General features: G+C 40.2%; 1 protein-coding gene across 1 annotated transcript; it reads left to right on the top strand.

Moving 5' to 3' along the window:
• Positions 1-2,016: 2,016 nt before the first annotated feature.
• Positions 2,017-8,453, top strand: sec22bb (SEC22 homolog B, vesicle trafficking protein b). The gene is made up of 5 exons (XM_079349543.1): positions 2,017-2,286; positions 4,811-4,920; positions 5,162-5,322; positions 6,251-6,397; positions 7,067-8,453. The coding sequence occupies exons 1-5, from the start codon at positions 2,212-2,214 to the stop codon at positions 7,219-7,221; spliced, it is 648 nt and encodes a 215-aa protein (XP_079205669.1). The 5' UTR covers positions 2,017-2,211; the 3' UTR covers positions 7,222-8,453.
• The last annotated feature ends 10,789 nt before the right edge of the window (positions 8,454-19,242 follow it).

Raw genomic sequence — 19,242 nt, 5'->3', positions numbered from 1 at the left:
ACAATTGACAATCTGATAAACTCTATGCGAAGAAGATGTGTTGCACTGCATGAGGCAAATGGTGGTCACACCAGATACTGACTGGTTCTGAGTCCCCAGACCCTCAATAAAGCAAAAACTGCACATTTCAGGGTGGCCTTTTATTGTGGACAGTCTAAGGTACACCTATGCACTAATCATGGTGTCTGATGAGCATCTTGATGTGGCACACCTGTGAGGTGGGATGGATTGTCTCAGCAAAGCAAAAGTGCTCACTATCACACATTTAGACAGATTTATGAACAATGTTTGAGAGAAATGGTAATATTGTGTATCTGGAATGAATTTTAGATCTTTGAGTCCATCTCATGACAAATGGGAGCAAAAACAAAAGTGTTGCGTTTATATTTTTGTTGAGTGTATATCCACATTGCGTATTTAATCTACTCCCCTCAACTCATGTCATGTCTTGCTACCATAAAATGTCAAGCAGGCAGCAGACCTTCTGTGAGGCACTCAGTAGGGATCTGCTATGTCAAGCCTTCAGACTGCAGCCTGTGACAGCAACACGACGCTTTTGGAGTCGTGTTGCTGTATTTATTAAGTGTTTACATTATGCATGGGCGTGAAAAGAGGTTGTCACCCTACATTCTAATTCTAATGCCTGTAAGGCTGGATACTCACAGGCCTTTGTGTTAGGAGCTACACATATATTTTGATGTAGGTAATCATTTAGAGCCATTTGCAGTTAATATTTTTTTAGGATACATTATTTTACAGAAACTAAAGTCAGATAATTACTGGATAACAGCATATGAAAAAGGTGTCATACATGCTAAGAATAAGGCTGACCCCTGTTGCTTAAATCTGGACCTACAGTTACTCAATTACCTGAGTCAATTTTTACTTGCCGTACAGTGGGAATGACATAATTCTGTGCAATAAGCAGATATGAAACATAAAGAGACAACTTCTTTAATGGCCCAACCATAGACTGTAAGGCTCAACACGCTCAACACAAGCAGAAAGAGCAGTAAAGGTTTACAAATTGTCATCTTGTCCTGTCGTCCTGCTCTTGTGTGAGATGGAAACTTTTTGTTAAGTAGTTAAAGTGTTAAAATGTTCAAAAATCTGTAACAACCAAATGAACTGCATACATATGCAGTTGTGAACAATGCCCTTACAACACAATGATAATTATATATAGCTATAAAGTAGATCTATATTAGGGTGACCAAACGTCCTCTTTTGCCCGGACATGTCCACTTTTTATGTCCTGTCCGGGGCGTTTTTATAAAATCATGAAAATGTCCGGGGTTCACTGTTTTTCATGGAACCATCAAGCTTGTACTTAAATTGACCGACGCAAAATCGTACGGTAGCTACTTCGTTGCGTGACGTAATTCTCGAGGCTGCTTTGTGGGCGCTTCACAGATGAACTACAAAAACACTGTAAAACACTACAGCAGCTACACAGCAACAGCAAAGAGATGTCTTGTAAAGACGTTTATGCTTATTTGTTGAGCAACTGGAAACTGCTGGGAAAGACCAGTTCGGCAGAAATTATGGATGTGCAGACAAGGAGGATGAAGAAGAAAAGCAGGATGAATAAGACAAAAAAAAAAGATTAAAAGTAGATCATTTTTGTTTGTTAACTTAGTATTTTTGTGAGCATTTTTTCACATTTATTATTTATCTTGTTACCTTGAAAAGGGATATATTAAAAGCTGGATTTTCTAACACAAAGAGTTCATATTTTCACATTATTTGAAAAGAGAGGTATTATTTTGTTACAGGTAGTTACATATTTCATTACAGAAGTTACATTTGTACCATTGAGGCATAATAAATCATGATCATAGACCTCTGAGAAGCCTGTCTGAATTTGTGTCTCATGTGAGTGTCCTCTTTTTTGGAAATCATAATATGGTCACCCTAATCTATATATCAAGTAATATTTCCAAATGAAATACAATTTAGTTCATTTATGTACCAAGGCTCAAACCTGAGATAGACTCCTTGCGGAACATTCTTCCTTTGGCACAATGGGAGGACGGAATTATTTAGCTGTGACACCCAAAGCTCTAGCGTTTCCGGCCAGCTCAGCGCATCAGCCGTGTGGTGTTGTCAGCTTCCAGCCTGTCAAACTCTGGTCCGAACTCCTTTCCTAGTTACCTGTAATAAGGTTCAGAGAGAGAGAGAGAGAGAGAAACACCCGAGCACTGCGAAGAGATGGTGCTGCTGACGATGATCGCCCGGCTGGCTGACGGCCTGCCTTTAGCCGCCTCCATGCAAGAGGACCAGCAGGTTAACATGTTTTCTTTTCTATGTGGTTGTTATTTGTTTGATGTTTTTTCTACCTTGGCATTACCTCTGGGATATTCAAACACTGTACTGACACGTTATCTGAAATGACTGGCCGCTGCAGGCCTGCCTACATGTATAGTCCTCAGGGGCTGCGTCTCATTTAATTTTTTTCAGAAGTAATGATCAGTTTTAATCATGAGCACTTCCAGAAATTTCAATTAATTTAACTTCAACTTAGGCACTTTTAGTTTAGGCCACTGTTGGTTTTTAATAAGCCTTAGCCATATTGGTCTATGACACATGAAGACATGTCTATGTCAACAATGCCTTTGTCAAGTTTTAAAATCTGTAACCTGCTTAAGATAGAATAGTTTTGATAGGGAAACACCTGCACGTTTCTATATATCATATATCATAGGACCAACCCATCTGGACAAATGCATGTTGGCGCACAAGTCATAAAGACTCATGGATACAAAACATCAACAATCCTTAAAGCTCCAACATAAGGATTATTTGTTTGACCCTCAGACTGTCAGCCATCACTAGATTGTTTATTCCTACGTAGTAATTGTTTACTGCCTAAAAGCATTGGTGGGGGAGGGTTAATTGTTTAACTGCATGCTGTGAACCACCCTTTTTTATTTGACATTTTCCACTGTCAAAGTTCTTGATGAGTGATCAATTTTACTGTGCAATATTTGATGTTTCTTTAAAAATTAATTTCTGTCACATAAACAGAATCAGTAGACGTGTGACACACACTGCTTTATCCACAGGGGGGCACCAAAATCTACACAGTAAAGTTCCTCACAGGAGCTTTAAAGCAGTGGTTCGTAACAGGCCCATCCTCAGGACCCACCATCGACGCCTTCATGAACATTTGCGAACAAAATTTCTGATTTTTTTTTTACTGAATTTTTCAATATGATTTATTAAATGAACAGTTTGGACCTCAGATGGTACAAAGTCTGACAGTACAATAAAACTTAAATGAAAACATCTTGTCAAAGAAGGGCTTCATAGACTTGTAGACACAATTTTCTTCCAGACACACCTTTGTGACCCGCTCAGAACACCTCCATGATACACTCTTGGGTCCCGGCCCACCAGTTGAGAACCACTGCTTTAAAGGATATGTTAGTTCCATTAATTTCTTTGTCCACCAGTAGGCGCTGGCACATAATTTTCAGATAATAGTTTGATTGGAATGCTTAAATAACAAAGTGTCTGTAATTTTTTTGCAATAAAAGTAAGTTTATAATTTTGTTTAGTTTTGAAAAAAAATTGAGAAATCAAATATCCGGACTTTCTCAACCATGACTATTTAACATGCAGGCTGCACCATAAGGACAACATTTTCACAGAGACTTGGAAGCCCTACATGACTTACTCTGGACTTGAACTGTCCACAATTTTCAAAAGGACATTTTTTGTTAGAACGTGTGTGTGTGTGTGTGTGTGTGTGGGCCAGTGTTTGTTTTATTTGTCTTGTTTTGTTTAAAAAAAATGCATAATAACAATACTACTAACTACTAATACATACAAAAAAAACATTAAATATCCACTGATATTGTTTACATTTTTTTCTCTTAAACATAACCTACTGGCCAAGAGTTTGTGTGCATACTGTACTAAAAGTGCAACGTCCCTGGTTGTAGAGTAACTGGGATGTTGATGAGTGGAGAGATGACTGGCTTAAAAGTCCAGTATCTCATTTAAATACTTGCATAATCGTGCTGAATCTGGGCCTATCAGGACACATTATTTATTGGTGTGATTTCTGTGACTGTTGTAAAACCTGTTGGTGAGTCACATTTTATTGATTAATTCTCAGATCCAAGGGTCAACATGTTTCCTCTGATGCTGAAAGTTGAATTCTTAATAAAATGTTCAATTGCAACCTGTGACACAAACATAACCTCAACATGTGGAACATATCAAAATGGATGGCATTTAAAGATGTGACCTTGCTCTAATTCTGACATCTTTCCCCCGCTCTCTCATTTGCTCACACAAAGGGAAGTGAAAAGGTTTGTTGTGCCTCTGTTGTGTGCTTCAACATCTTACATGTGTTCGTCATGCTACAGTGTTTCTGTAAAGAACCATTCATCATTAAAGCAAATGACAAGAGACGCATCCCATCCGTCAGCCAAACCGTTTTCTGTTTTTGTTGCTGTTTTTTAAACCTTGCATGCAATCTCAGATGTAGTCTGAGAGTCTTTGTCTGGTTATACCAGCTCGTTATTGTCTGCACACTTTCTGTGACATAAATGATCACCAACAATAACATAGAATCAATTGTGGACAGCAGGCGGTTTCTGTTTTTGTCTGTTTTGTCAAACTCATGAACCTATAGTACCCATACATCTTTCTTTTATTTTTTAAAAACATTGAACTTTACTCTGAGCGCCCTTTGAATGGAGCGCGCACACGTAAATCACTCAATCAAATGCGAGAGAGCATATTGTTTTATGCCAGAAGTAAGAAAAATTCATGGTTACTGACTGGTTTTGTGTTTTAGCTGGGTCGGGACCTTCAGCAGTATCAGAGTCAAGCAAAGCAGCTCTTCAGGAAACTCAATGATCAGAGTCCAACACGCTGCACGTTAGAGGCTGGTTTCATGGCATTTCAGTGAGTACAAAACAAAACACAAGTCCAGTTCAAGAAATTAATTGCTCTAGAATTTCACAAACTTTCACAAACAATTCAACTGTTTTACTGGTCAGTGCCTGTTTTTAAGTGATTACGCAACTGAGACTCTGAACAAAAAAAAGAACCCACAATTAATCTGCTTTGAACTTGAGCATGCACCCTGAAAATGCTCCGGCCAGCCTCGTGTTTCAAATCTCACATTTGAATGTTCATCTTGCAGCTATTTTATAGAGAAAGGAGTGTGCTACCTCGTGCTGTGTGAAGCCAGCTTTCCAAAGAAGCTGGCCTTTGCTTACCTAGAAGACCTGCAGGCGGAGTTTCATGAGCAGCATGGAAAGAAGGTCCCCACTGTGTCACGGCCTTACTCCTTCATTGAATTTGGTGAGGAAAACCGAACAGATACGCTGCTTGATATGCACTTTAAGCATGCTGCACTTCTGGTCACACCGCTGAAGTTAAATAACAACCGAGCATAGTAGAAGGAATCTACCCAAATAGAGTTTTTTTCTGTTTTAGAATTTATTTATTGAACAAAAACAATGCAATTTAACATAGTTTCAATACAGAGCATGAAACTGATGTTTATAGCTGTTGCTAATTTCGAAAGTTCGTTGAAACGTTACGTCTTTGCAGCTGACTGAACTTGCCTTAAGTGATCTGTGTACTCCAGTACTTTCTTTGGATCCTGTCTGAGAGAAGGAGTCCACTGAATTATATTTTAAATAAGTACCTGTTATTATTTGTGGCTGTAGCTGCAGTCCTGCAATAGTTATTCATAGTATAACTTTTTTCTTTTTCTCCTTCATTCGTGAGCATGTTTTGTAATGACCCATGACGATAAGGAAAAGAAATCATTTTAGGAATCCACTTATCTGACTTTCTTTCTCCTGAAACTTAAAGGGATACTTCACCCATTTGCATGAAGCTGTGTATTATTAGAAACATGGTAGTAGTGTTGAATGGTCGTGAATCCAACCCTCATTTTGCCCTGAGACGAGAAAAATATGTTTTTCTTTGCCTGGAAGTTTTCTTCATGTGATGCAATATGACGCTTTTTGCATCACATGCAAGGCAAATAACAGGAGAGCCTCGTGCAACTTCGTGAAAAGTTTTAATTTTACTTTTAAAAAGTAGATCTTTCATTTTAATTTGTTTTGTCTCCATTGAGAGAAGGGGAATTGTAAAGCATGCTCATATGGCAGTCAACCAGCACTTTGGAAGAATATATGACAGAGAATTTCAGTTTGGTAACTTATATCCTCCACAAGTTTCTCATGAATTGATTTTATTTGTACTGCTCCCTCCTCAGACACCTACATCCAAAAAACCAAGAAATTGTACATCGACAGCCGAGCACGGAGGAATCTGGGCAGCATCAACACAGAGCTGCAGGACGTCCAGAGGATCATGGTGGCAAACATAGAGGAGGTGCTGCAGAGGGGAGAGGCGCTGTCTGGTAGGTCATTTATGGAAGCCCTGGGAAAGTATCCATACATTTTATTTACTCTGTTTTCCTGTGATAACAACAATTGACCGGTTGTTTCCTCAAGATCTACTTTTAATCCCCAGTCCCCAGACTAGGAATGCACCAAGCAAATATAGGAATAGACATCGGCAGCATGGAAAGTCTCAACCTGGTCTATCACAGTGACCAGCCTATTGTTTGGTTTTCATTACCAGAAAATGATCCTTTTATCATGAGAAAAGAAGCTCTTATTTCTTGAGATAATGAAATAAATGAATCATTTAGGATTTATCCTGAGGTAAAGGCAACAATGAGCCGAGATCTAAAAAAACAAAAAAAATTCATTATCACGAGAAAACCAACTTTGTTGTTTCGTGATCTTGATAAAACAACTAAAAAAACCCCAACTAGTTACCATGGTTACAAGAAGTAGATAAAATGTACGGGTAGATTTCAGTCAAGGCGTTTCATAGTAATCCTTGAAAGCAGCATTTTTTTTGTGAATATTAAAAGTGAGAAACGATTCTTCTCTAACTCACTGATTTTGTTCTTGTCTTTGCTTCACCCTCCTCTTTTTCCCACACTCCTCTTGCCTTTTTTTTTTTTTATTTAAACATGTTATGGACTTTTTTTCTTTCTTCGGGTTTCTCCTCCTTGCAGAGCTCGACTCCAAGGCCAACAACCTGTCCAGCCAGTCCAGGAAGTACCGGAGCGACGCCAAGTACCTCAATACTCGCTCCACCTATGCCAAGCTGGCAGCCGGTGGTGTCTTTTTCATCATGCTCATTGTCTATGTCCGCTTCTGGTGGCTCTGAAAGAAAAAAAAAGAAAGAAAAAAAGCGAAGGAAAAGAAGGCGGTATTAAAGTGAAAAACGAGTCTGCAGACATTAAGAAAAGCTGCCGCTTTTGACTAAAACACAGGATCCCTGCTCTGAATGAGACTTTGCCGACCGCTCGTTTTGTCCCTGCCTATCCATGGATGTGCGATTTGAATATAAATGATGTCATAATACATAGTTCTCTTATTAACAAATATACACAAATGCGGTAATAGTTGACCCAAGGGAATGATGAAAAGGAATGAGTGAATGTGTGTGTGTGTGTGTGTGTGTGTGTGTGTCTGTTGGTTTGGATTGATTGCTTGCTTGCTTTGTTTTTGAGGTTGATTGGTAGTGATTGGTTTTGAAATTTGGAGGCAAAATGAAGAGAAAAGACACTTCTGTTTTGGTGACTTTCCAAAGCTGTACTGTACTGTAACCAGACTGATTTCATTTTTTTTCGTCTGATGATACGATAAATAGAGAGAAAACAAAAAAAACCTAACGTTATTCATCCTGAGCACACCTGTAGATGTCATGCACTCGTAAACAGAATAATTACAGGAAGCACTTGTTGGGCCTGGACATATGAAGTTCAACAGTTAAAAAAACGCTTATATTAACCCTAAAGCAGGTTAAAAGGCTCAACAACCAAATAGAAAACATTATGTATACTTTCTTCATTTAAATGTATGTAGTTTAACTTGCTATTTAAGTTGATTTGAGAAAGAGAGGGGAAGGGTTTCTGTGTGAGATGGGTAAATACTGTTTCTTTTGGATATCCAGGAAGGAAACGCCTTAATTTTTCTCACGTAAATTTATATATCAGCTCAAGTCTTTAGGGGAATACATTTCTCACTAAACCTAAATTTAGTCATCACAGTGAACCATTACGTTGTTCTTTGAAAAGGCAGAGGACAACTATTCTGGTTTCATTTGACAAGCTCATACAACCAATACATCAATAAAAACAACGGAATACATGTTCATGAATAGGAATGATTAAGATTAATTATTTAAATCATTCTTTTTGTAGACTTTTGTGTCTAAGAGGAGCCAAAAGAAGACATGATGTATTAAGTGGGAAGTCTTTTTTTTTTTTTTTTAAGAGAGTAAAATTTACCATTTAATTCTTCCACCTAGCTCAGTAATCTTCCCGCAGTCCCTAACTTAACCCCCGACTCTCTTATTCTCCTTTTGCTTTGTGACTGTGTGGATCAGCACCTCTCTGTAAAAAAAAAAAAAACTTTGGAAAGACAAACTTGTCTGGTTGATTTCTTTTATTTTGTATAAAGTTGACGTGTACACTTTCCAGACTGAGAGTCACAGGTGTGTTCAAAGTGCATCTTCTCTGTTTCTGCCATGAATAAAATCATTTGCACACAACAAACCTCCTTTCTGTCAGAGACGCCAGGACTTCCCTCTATCTAGACCAGGGGTGTCAAACTCCAGTCCTGGAGGGCCGGCTTCCTCAGACTGTTAGATGTCTCCCTGCTTGGACGCAGCTGAATCCAATGAGTGACTCGTTATCAGGCTTCTGCAGAGCTTGATGACAACACATTGTTTTAAAGCAGGTGTGTTAGAGCAGGGAGACAAGTCTGAGGAAGCCGGCCCTCCAGGACTGGAGTTTGACACCCATGATAGACACTTCCTCCAGCTCTTCAGGTGGGACACCAGGCCAGCCGAGAGACAGTCTCTCCAGCGTGTCCTGGGTCTACCCTGAGGCTTCCTCCCAGAGGGACATACCCGGAACACCTCTCCAGGGAGACGTCCAGGGGGCATCTTGAACAGATGCCCGAGCCACCTCAGCTGACTCCTCTCGATGTGGAGAAGTAGGGGCTCTACTCCGAGCTCCTCACCCTGTCTCTAAGGGTGCGCCCAACCACCCTCGGACGAAGCCCATTTCAGCCGCTTGTATCCGGGATCTTGTTCTTTCGGTTATGAACCAAAGCTCATGACCACAGATGAGGGTAGGAGCGAAGATCGATTGGTAAATCGAGAGCCTCGCCTTTCGGCTTAGCTCCTTCTTCACCACGACGGACCGATACAGCGACCGCATGACTGCGGACGCCGCACCGATCCGTCTGTCGATCTCGTGCTCCATCCTCCCCTCACTCGTGAACAAGACCCCGAGATACTTCAACTCCTCCACTATGGGCAAGGACTCCCCACCTGACCTGGAGAGGGCAAGCCGGTCGAGAACCATGGCCTCAGATTTAGAGGTGCTGATCCTCATCTCAGGCGCCTCACACTCGGCAGCGAGCCGCCCAAGTGTGCGCGGAAGGTCCAGGTTCGATGTAGCCAACAGGACCACATCATCCGCAAAAAGCAGAGGCGAGATCCTGTGCTCCACAAATCGGACCTCCTCCAGCCCCTGGCTGCACCTAGAAATTCTGTCCATAAAGGTTAAGAACAGAACCGGTGACAAAGGGCAGCCTGGAGGCCAACAGGTCTGACTTACTGCAGGCAATGAGAACCAGGCTTCTGTCCTATAGGGACAGGACCGCCTTATCACCTCATTGTCTTTGACTTGGGTGATGGATGAGTCTACCTCTGAGGACTCAGCCTCTGCTTTCACAATGGAGGATTGAGGAGATCCTCGAAGTATTCCTTCCACCGCCCAAGTAGGCTACGTCCCCAGTTGAGGTCAGCAGCTCCCCACCTCCACTGTAAACAGTGCTGGTGAAGCACTGCTTCCCCCTCCTGAGGCGACGGACGGTTTGGCAGAATTTCCTCCAGGCCGTCCGAAAGTCCTCCTCCATGGTTTTTTTTATTTTTTATTTTATTTTTTTTATGAAAGTGCTGCCACAGTGTTTAATGTGAGGTTCAACCTTTATGGTTTTCATGTTGCTTACTGCTTTCTGAAAATATGCTGAATGTGGATAAAAGAAATGTAGTAGTATGATCTTTCAAATAAACAATGAGCTCACATCTAACATTTGGATCACCGACATTGATTGAACTTTAACCCTTTTCATTTTGCAATTCATAAGTCAAAACATATAAATGTACAAATATATAATAAGGAATTTAAAAAAATGAACTTGTATAATCAGTAAACTATGTTTTTTTGTGCAGTAGTGATGTACTCTGGCGTCTAAGATGTAACAACAAACACTTTAAAACATTCAGTACACATGACAGAATCTAGATAAAACATTTCTCCTTTGTTATAAAGCTGAAAAGGGAGAGTTTTCGTCATCTTAACAGCTGTTAGAGCTTCCAGAAATACTCTGAGCTGTTTTTACCTCGCTTCTTTGTGATGTTGTAGGTACCACTCTTGGTCAGAAGGTGGAGTACTTCTCTCGCTATTGCACAGACGGTATTACTCCTAAATCCAAATACTTGCAACTTCTGTGACTGACAGTATCATGCTCTTAGATGAACTCCAAATCATAGGTTTGTCATCAAAGACTGAAAAAAGATTACAGGCTGCAGCATGCATGGGAATGAGAGATTAAAAACAGAAAACAGCTCCTTCTGATGCATGTTTAATGCAAAAACAATTAGTTTTGCAGAAGCAGTGTGATTTTTCTACTTCAAGTGGAACAGGAAATGTCAGCAAAAAAATGAGAAGCAGCGGAGGGTAGCGTGCCAAAAAACAAACCACAGGGCACAGACTAACCTTTTCACCTCTCAGGGGAAGTGGGTATTTGAAAGTTTGGCCTCAGTTGTGATGCAAATTGTCTCTGGTGCCACAAATATCGTAATCAGTCTTTACAGAGAAGCTTTTTGCAAACCTTACTCTTTTTAAGTTGTGACTTTGCAGCCTTATCTATTCTGTCTATAGAAGTCACGTAGCGATCAGAAAGGACTATTACTGAATTTTTTTTCCAGTTCTTGCACCCTTTTCTGCATTCACTGAACATTAAAACACCACTTTTTCATCATAGGCAATAGGAGTTCATGTGAAGGTCCTATGTTTGTATTTTCTTAAAGTCAGAAACAAGGAAGAGAAACTTGAGTAATACACAGACAAAGAACACAATCCTTGTGTGTGATTATGTGTGTGTAAATGTCACAGTGAGTAAAGATAGGACAATATGCCCCTCTCTCACGCCAACCCTCTCTCTATCCCTCCTCTGCAGGTTACCATAGCAGCAGCTAGTGTGTGACAGTCATGTGAAAACGAAGCTGATTGGATTAAAATACTTTCTGTGATCAGGGGTCAGGAATATGGCGCATGTACTAAACACACACAGGTTGATTTAAACACACACACACACTGTCACAAACAGAGAATGTGTAAAGGGTTGCTGTGGCTTCGACACATTTATCAGTTTTCAAGAACAAAACCTGCTGTGTGCTCTGTTGCCAACCCATGTTACCCAATAGTGATTAGATTTCCTGTCATAGACGCACACAAAACCACAAGACCGTCCACCCACGCTTGAGTCCTGGGAGATCTTAAAGAAACAGGACATAAAAAAAAAAAACGTGACCTTGACCTTCACCTTCACTTTCAGCCACTTTGTCTGAAACTCGGTGGAACAGTCAAGCATACATAATACATGCATACATTTCCATAATGTGTGTGACAAAGTTACAACATCCTATGAGATGACAGCATGCTGAAATGACTTTTCATTGATGGTTGCCCAGTGTGCTGATATGATTTAATTAATGGGAGAATCCTCTAAAGCCTTGATAAAAAGGGTTTGTCCCTCTGCTCTCTGAAAAATCTCAACTCCTGTGAGTGTGAGTAGAGCTCATTCTTATACAGGATGTGGCAAAAAGAAAGAAACTCAGACACCCTCCGACATTTGAATCAACAGACTAAAAATCATTGTGTCTAAACTGTTCTAGTTTAGATCAAACGAGGTCAGGTCAATCAGGTTTCTTCCTTTTTTCTCTATTTAAAGAAAACTACTTAAAAATGTATGAGTTGCACTAACGTATGAAATTCAAAGGGTAAGCATGTAAAACAGTGTGCCACAAATAGTAACATGTTTGTGAGTAATAGTGCATTATTTAAGTGAATTCAGATCATTTCCCTTCATTTAAACAAGGAACAAGCAGGTCTACAAGCAACAGATCTCTGTGGCACTAAAGGTGGTTGGTATAAAAAACCTATAAGGATTTATCCTCGAAACATAGAACCTCAGTGATTTCTACACAGAACTTTATAGCACAACATTTTGAAAATGTTAAGATATTTCAGTCTGGAACAAAAGACTTACAGTGCATTGCCATAACTATCGTAAAAACTTTGCTATTATGGTTTCTACCAATTTGCAATAGGCTAAATTACCAGATTACTTAGTTATACTGATTATTTTATTATATATATTTATATACTGTATATAACTAAGCCTGGGGTAGAAGGTGCTTCTCAAAATACATTGGCATAAAATATACAGGTATACAAAGAGAACCTCCATTTCAACAAAAATGGTTGACAGAAAATATAAACATCAAAGAAAGTGCAAACATATAGATACAATCATTTGGTTAAAAATGGTTTTGATCAGTGGTGGGTTTGCTTGGCATATTTATACCATGAAAGCTCTGGTAGCTCTGTTTTTTTTTAAATGCACCAAAGTTTATAGGAGTTATAACGATGGTTATCTTTCTTTTTTTTTTTTTTTACCTCTGAGTCCCACATCTCATGTTTGTATCTGTTCAAATATAAACATATGTAAACAATATGGGATTATCTGACTTCTTGTTTCCCACTGGGAACGTGGACATCAATAAGGTTAGTTGCTTTATCCCAGTCATCAGTAATTGCCATGATAAAAAAAAACCCCTCTCCATCCCATATCAAATAAGCCTCCCACCTCATCCCAGCTGCTTCCCTGTCTCTTTAACTTCATCTTCCTACCGTCTAATCCAATCAGAGTGAAAGGAAGCTGCGGATGAGACAGCAGCTGTACGGCAGAGGAGAGGGTCATAAAACGCAGAAGGCCAAAAGAGGAAGTCAAGAGACCTGGTGAGTTATTGCCCCCCAAACGTACACACCGGGTCCTGGGAACGGAGAACTTCTCACGGGGGGAGAACTTGTGGAGTGTTTTCCACAGGCCTGGACATGCCCTTCACTCTGTACCGCTTCGTCACACTTTTTTCCCTATCGCTACATGTATGTATAGAAGCATGTCAAACTGAGTGCTCTGGGTGTGTACATGCCCCTGATTAATACTAATTCAGTTTAAAGCACTGGGTAAATATTTACATCAAAATTGTCTTCAATTTCCCAGTGTTTCCCCATTTATCGCTCACTTTATCCAGATAGGCAATACTGTTGGTTTATTAATAGTGGCATATCTAACAGAGAAGGACACACATACTGCTTAATGAATTGTAGACACACTCAATGCCAAATTGTCCCTGTGAGAAAGGGAAGGCTGAAGTGTGAATTCCAACCATGCCTGTCTTTTAGCGGCTTGTGAATTTATGATACAATTAACCCTGAAAATATGCGGAGAGTGCTCACTTTACACGCTGCATAACTGTTAGCGTATGAGTTAAACACACAAATATTCAGAGAAAAACAAGCTTTGCACACATAATGTGAACTGAGCATAGAAAAATGCTAAATATCACTGAAACAGACTAAACCTGTTTTTTTTTTGTTTTTTTTTAAAAAGTCCACTATCCATCCCCAGAATGTTTCAGACGATCTGAACATTTAATCAGAAGAAGAAAATCCTTGAAGAAGAAAATAAGTGAATTTATTCTATTCATCCTGAGCTCCTTAAGACTCTTTGTGACAGTGTGTAATACTTTTAATAACCAGGTCTTTATTAAAGCAATGCCACACAGGAGGGAGTGCTGTTGTACAGTAGCAGGACTGTAAATCAGTCATAGGCTGTCTTATAATTCCAAAAAAAAACCCCTCAAACTTGCAAGTAATACTGATCTGTAAAACACTTTGCCTATAGCAGCACGTAAAAGTAACAATACATGTTTTGTTTATTTAAACATTCATTGAGTTCGTAGCTAACTCGTTCAGCAGCTTGAAAGAACCTGGACTGCTTTCTAGAAAACCTATTTCACATTAACTTTGTTTTACGTTGATTAATATGTGTGTTTGAGTTAGAGGCTTTTGACAGGTATACTTTTTGTTACAAGTTTGACAATCTATACAAGTACTGTTAGCTAGTGTTTCTACAGGCCTTGGCTGCATGCAGGAAAACGTGGAGAGTAAAATGTAGATGCATAGAATGTTGACCATTGAAAGGCAATACTGGCGCCCATTGGTGGTTATCTTGTGACAATTTAGCTTTAATTAATGTCTATAAAAACATATCTGTACACAAGTGCAGCTAACAATCTGCTCTTCAATATAATTTCTCAACACCCATTTCATTCTCTTTTTAAGATTAGTTTTTTATTTGATTTTGTTATAGGCTTTTTGTACCTTTTTTTAGAGCTAGGACAGTGGATAGCATTAGAAATCAGGGAGAGGGAGAGTGGGAATAACATGTGGTAAAGACAACTGAAGACATGAAGACAACTGTCTCCATACATGGGCACGCGTGCACCAACCACTATGCAACAGGAAACTCACACATTTAATTTTTGCTTCTCAAGTTGCCTTTTATGTGGAAACAATGTACCATATGTCTTCAGAACACCTATGGTCAAGTGACCCGTGATTAAAAGTCACACTGCTGTAGTGTATTGCTACCAGTCCTTACAGAATGACTCTTATCCAATTAAATAACTTTGTCAAGATTAACTGTTGTAGTCTTCTTTGTGACAGAAAAATACCAAACTAGCCCAATCTGTGCGAGCCGGTACCTCTCGACCTCCCACACAAGCTCAGGCTCCTTCCCCCCGAGTGAGGTGACATTCCATGTCCCAAAAACCAGAAGCCGTGTCCGGGGATCGGGTCGCCGAGGCCCCCGCCTTCGACTGCTGCCCGATCCACACTGCCTACGGTTTCCTCTGTGGATGGTTGGTCCACAGGAGGAAAGGCCCGTGTCGTCCGTTCGGGCTGGGCCTGGCTGGGTCCCACGGGCAAAGGCCAAGCCACCAGGCGCTCTCCTACGGGCCACAACCCCAGGCCTGGCTCCAGGGTGGGGCCCCAGTTGCACCATGCCGAGCGGCGTCACGGTCCTTATTGCTGTTGTCGTCATAGGGGTTCTTTGAACTGCTTTTAGTCTGACCTGTCACCTAGGACCTGTTTGTCTTGGGAAAATCTGCTGGGGGCATGAAGCCCTCGACAACATAGTTCCTAGCGTCATTCGGGTACTCAAACTCCCCCACCACGATAAGGTAGCAGTTCAGCTACCGATCATACAATGCTTTTTTTAATCACGTGTATTTGTTTATGTATTTTCCCGTTATCCCATCTATGTAGCAAACAGCAAAACCAAACATATGGCAGATTAGTTTGACCAACCGCATACTGATGACTGAGTGAGCGAATCAGTATTAGTATACATCAGTATTGTGGGTGTTGTTTCCCGCAGTGGCTCACACGCATGCATCTGCAATTCAATGTGTTTGCCTCAATGTATGTGAGAAAAAACAAGGCAACCCCAGTTGGGAGTAAGCCATAGGTCAGGGAGTTAAGATCTCCCACAAAATCCCTCAGAACTAAATTTAAAACCTCCAATACCAATCATATTACAGTTAATAACCACAAATCTGAAGGTTATTAGATTTGTATGTTTTCTTCAAGTTATTGGTCCATCTGACCAACTTCTGGAAAGGCATTCAAGTTCTCATTGCAAAATAGTTTTGGGTTACATTTGAAATCACCAAATGATTGTCTGAGCACAGTGACCATAAATTGGTCAGTAATGTTTTAAATCACATTTTCTCAATCATCTGCTCTTTTGAAAGAGAAAAAAATGTTGTGAGTACGAAAAGAAAATCTGCAGTGCAGATTGTTTACATGTTTTTGTAATTATTATTATTTTCAGAGCTCAAATGTTGCTTTCTGCTACAGCCAGTAAAACTTTTATGACTTGTGAACAACAGTTTTAAAGGAATGAGGAATGTTTGCACACTGCAAAAGTCAATTGTGCATGCATGAGTGCATCTGTTCCTTGTGTGTGTGTGTGTTTGTTCATGTTTACTCTGTGTATTTAGAATCTTGTCAAAACATTCAAAATCTGTTTCTTTGTCAGTGCTCCAGTATGTCTTGAAGGCATTAGATACTATATTCTATGGGTGCCTAGGTTATTAATGAGCTCCTCTGCAGTCAAATCACAGCCATCCATTATGGGTGGTAATGCTAGTGTACAAGGCTAATATGCAAGGTAAGCTATGTTATGCTCTATTTGTCTTGGAGGAGTTTCTTACTGAAGGAGTAGAGAAGTGTGGTGGGGGTGTGTGTTTGCATGTGTGTGTGCTTGATGAGTATAAACCTTGCAGATTCCAGATGACACAGCCCAGGCTGTTATTTTCCCACAGTGCAATATAAATAGCTTGCTAGTGTGGGGTGACGGTGGGCAGGCTGGGGCGCTCAAGGGAGGATCCCATCCACACACAACAGCACATTCCTGTCCACCTGGCCTGTTCAAGAGCCGAGGTCACCTTACAGGATGTGTTCGAAGTCAAACGCACACACATGCCTCCTCCTTCATCCACTTCACACCTTTCCTTCATCACCTGTTTCCTCACCTCTCTGCCAACTCCCCCTTCTCTCCTCATCAGATAGGGACCCCCTTGGCTGAGGCCTCTGCCCCACATCACGCATGGTCACATCGGGTCCTCACGCTCACCAACTCTCCACCTTTGACCACTCAGGAACGCTATGACGCACACACACACACACACACACACACACACGCACACACACGCACATGGCTTCTCACACCATCATGCACACAAAAGACCTTCTATTAATCAACTAATTACAATTTCACTGAATATTAATAGACTGCACTATGACAAAGAAAAAAACAGCATGCAAAGATAATGTTGTGAAATAACTTTGATGTACTCTATGGCTACTCTGCATTGTATTATAATAAAACAGCAGCAACAACAACCTTGTGGGTATGTTTATACACTTCAAAAAAGATCCCATGTCAAACCAAGTAAATGATTACATTGGTTTAGTGCTCACTTGTATGCTTTTTAAGAATTATGCTTGCATTATCTACCCCGATGTTGACACATGGCTGATATAAACTCAAGTTCACACCGGAAAATGATGATACTGTGATTCAATACTCATAAAGCAGTGTATCAACTCTGCTCTTCACTGTAAATAAGACACCATGTGATTTCTCATCTCGATGACCCTGCTGTATGGCCAAACTTTAGTGTTGTGTCAACAAGACATGAGACTAAACTGATGTGATGCACCCTTACCTATTATTTACTAGTTATCATGATCAGGGACACAGAGCAGAACTCAAAACCAACACAGCTCACAGCTCTACTGATACGATTCAAAACTTAAATTATTAAATCTACAAAACTTTCAGCCTACTAAGAGGAATAGAGCACATGTAACAAATATGTTCTGTCTGTGGCAAGATTCTCTTACAGCAGCCACAACAGGTCAGTAAGAATGAAGGTGATAATCAACCCTAAAAATACCCCTTTAGCTTCCTGTCCCACAGATCTGCTTACACAGTAAAGTCCATATTAGATAGACGATGCTTCCTTCACAACATGTGCAAGAGTCTTGAGCAGGGCACATGGGGGCATCAGCACTTCACACCCAATGACTGCTGGGCATGCATAGTCACATCAGAGAACCCAGCACCAGATGCCTGCAAGCCAACACTTAACAAAACCTGATATCAGTAAAGCATTCAAAGCTGCATGTAAGGTTAAAAGTGCAAAAAAAGATGAGATGTTAAAAGTTTCTGATGCCTTAAAAACATCCAGAAATCACTTAACAAGATCTGCCTTAGTTCTGTGCAACTGTTTATACTATAAATTAGGTCCTGCCATTACTAATTATAGAAAGGAATCATATATACACTCGCCATCTCAGAATGTAAATGCCATGTGACTACTTAAATGACGGGCGCTGATTTGGTTTCCCATGGCTTTCAAGCTGGAAGATGGTGTGTTTATGGTTCAGGGGAGTGCACAAGAATACACACACAAACACACACTCCCTCTAGTGTAATCAGTCATTACTATCTGACCCCTGAACGTGTTTTGCGGTATAAATCTACTCGCTTGACAGCCAAGTCACTTTGACAGATCAGCTCCAAATAAGTGTCCCAACAGTGATAAAATGCAATGTCTCCCACCAGCATGGCAGAGGGAGATGGCGCTGATCCAAGTCAAGTTTTATCAACACTCTGTGGTATAACGAAAACACAACATATTTTTGTAGTGGATCCAAAATATGTTACATAAAAGCTGCTTTGATGTAGCACAGCAAATATTCACAGTGAGTAACACATTTGATTCTTAATAAGAAAACACTATTTAAACATGTAAAAGGGCAAGATTAGCAAAGATACCTTTATATGTCCAATTTGTTCACGAGGGCTGTCAGAAATTGACAATAAGTCCTTATAACTCATTTGGATTATGTCTGTTTATGCTCCTCGTTGAATGTATGTTTTGGGAGGTTTGTAGATGCTTTGAAAAATAAAAAACTTTTGAGAAAATGTTGTCACTTTAAGCATTGTAAGTTGGGATGGTGGATGGATTGAAGTGTTGTTCACAGGGATTTAAAGCCTCAGTGACACTTAGCTTTCCCAAAACTTTGTCTTCTAATGTTGTTTTTTCTTATTTAAGACTGTTTCACATTCATGTGGTCGCAGGCTTTCATCAGCACAGTGGCAAAGAGGAACTAATCAATGTTTTCTGCTCATGAGGCAGATCCACGCCCTTTCTCACCCCATGTTTCCTGAAGTATAGAGGCCCACATCTGGGAGTGACATCATGAGGAAAGCAGAGCTGCAGACAAAGTTATCCTCTGCTGTGATTTATATTCCATTACTATCGGCTCACATGATCAAGGCTTTGCCATGAAATAAGGACATGTCAAAGTATAGTAATGTGTGGATACATTTATAGTGATAGACCGTCTTTTGTTTAAGGAGAAAACAGAAGAAACATTTGTTGCAGTGGAACTATGTATTTGGT

Source organism: Symphodus melops, assembly GCF_947650265.1.
Source record: "Symphodus melops genome assembly, chromosome: 8".
Lineage (NCBI taxonomy): Eukaryota > Metazoa > Chordata > Actinopteri > Labriformes > Labridae > Symphodus > Symphodus melops.
Note: the sequence above shows the minus strand (reverse complement) of the source record. Positions and strands in the feature narration are given on the sequence as shown.

Coding starts and splice junctions, on each gene's coding strand:
- sec22bb (XM_079349543.1), top strand. CDS start 2,212: ATGGTGCTGCTGACGATGATCGCCCGGCTGGCTGACGGCCTGCCTTTA. Junction 2,287..4,810: donor CCATGCAAGAGGACCAGCAG/GTTAACATGTTT, acceptor TTTGTGTTTTAG/CTGGGTCGGGACCTTCAGCA. Junction 5,323..6,250: donor TTACTCCTTCATTGAATTTG/GTGAGGAAAACC, acceptor CTCCCTCCTCAG/ACACCTACATCCAAAAAACC.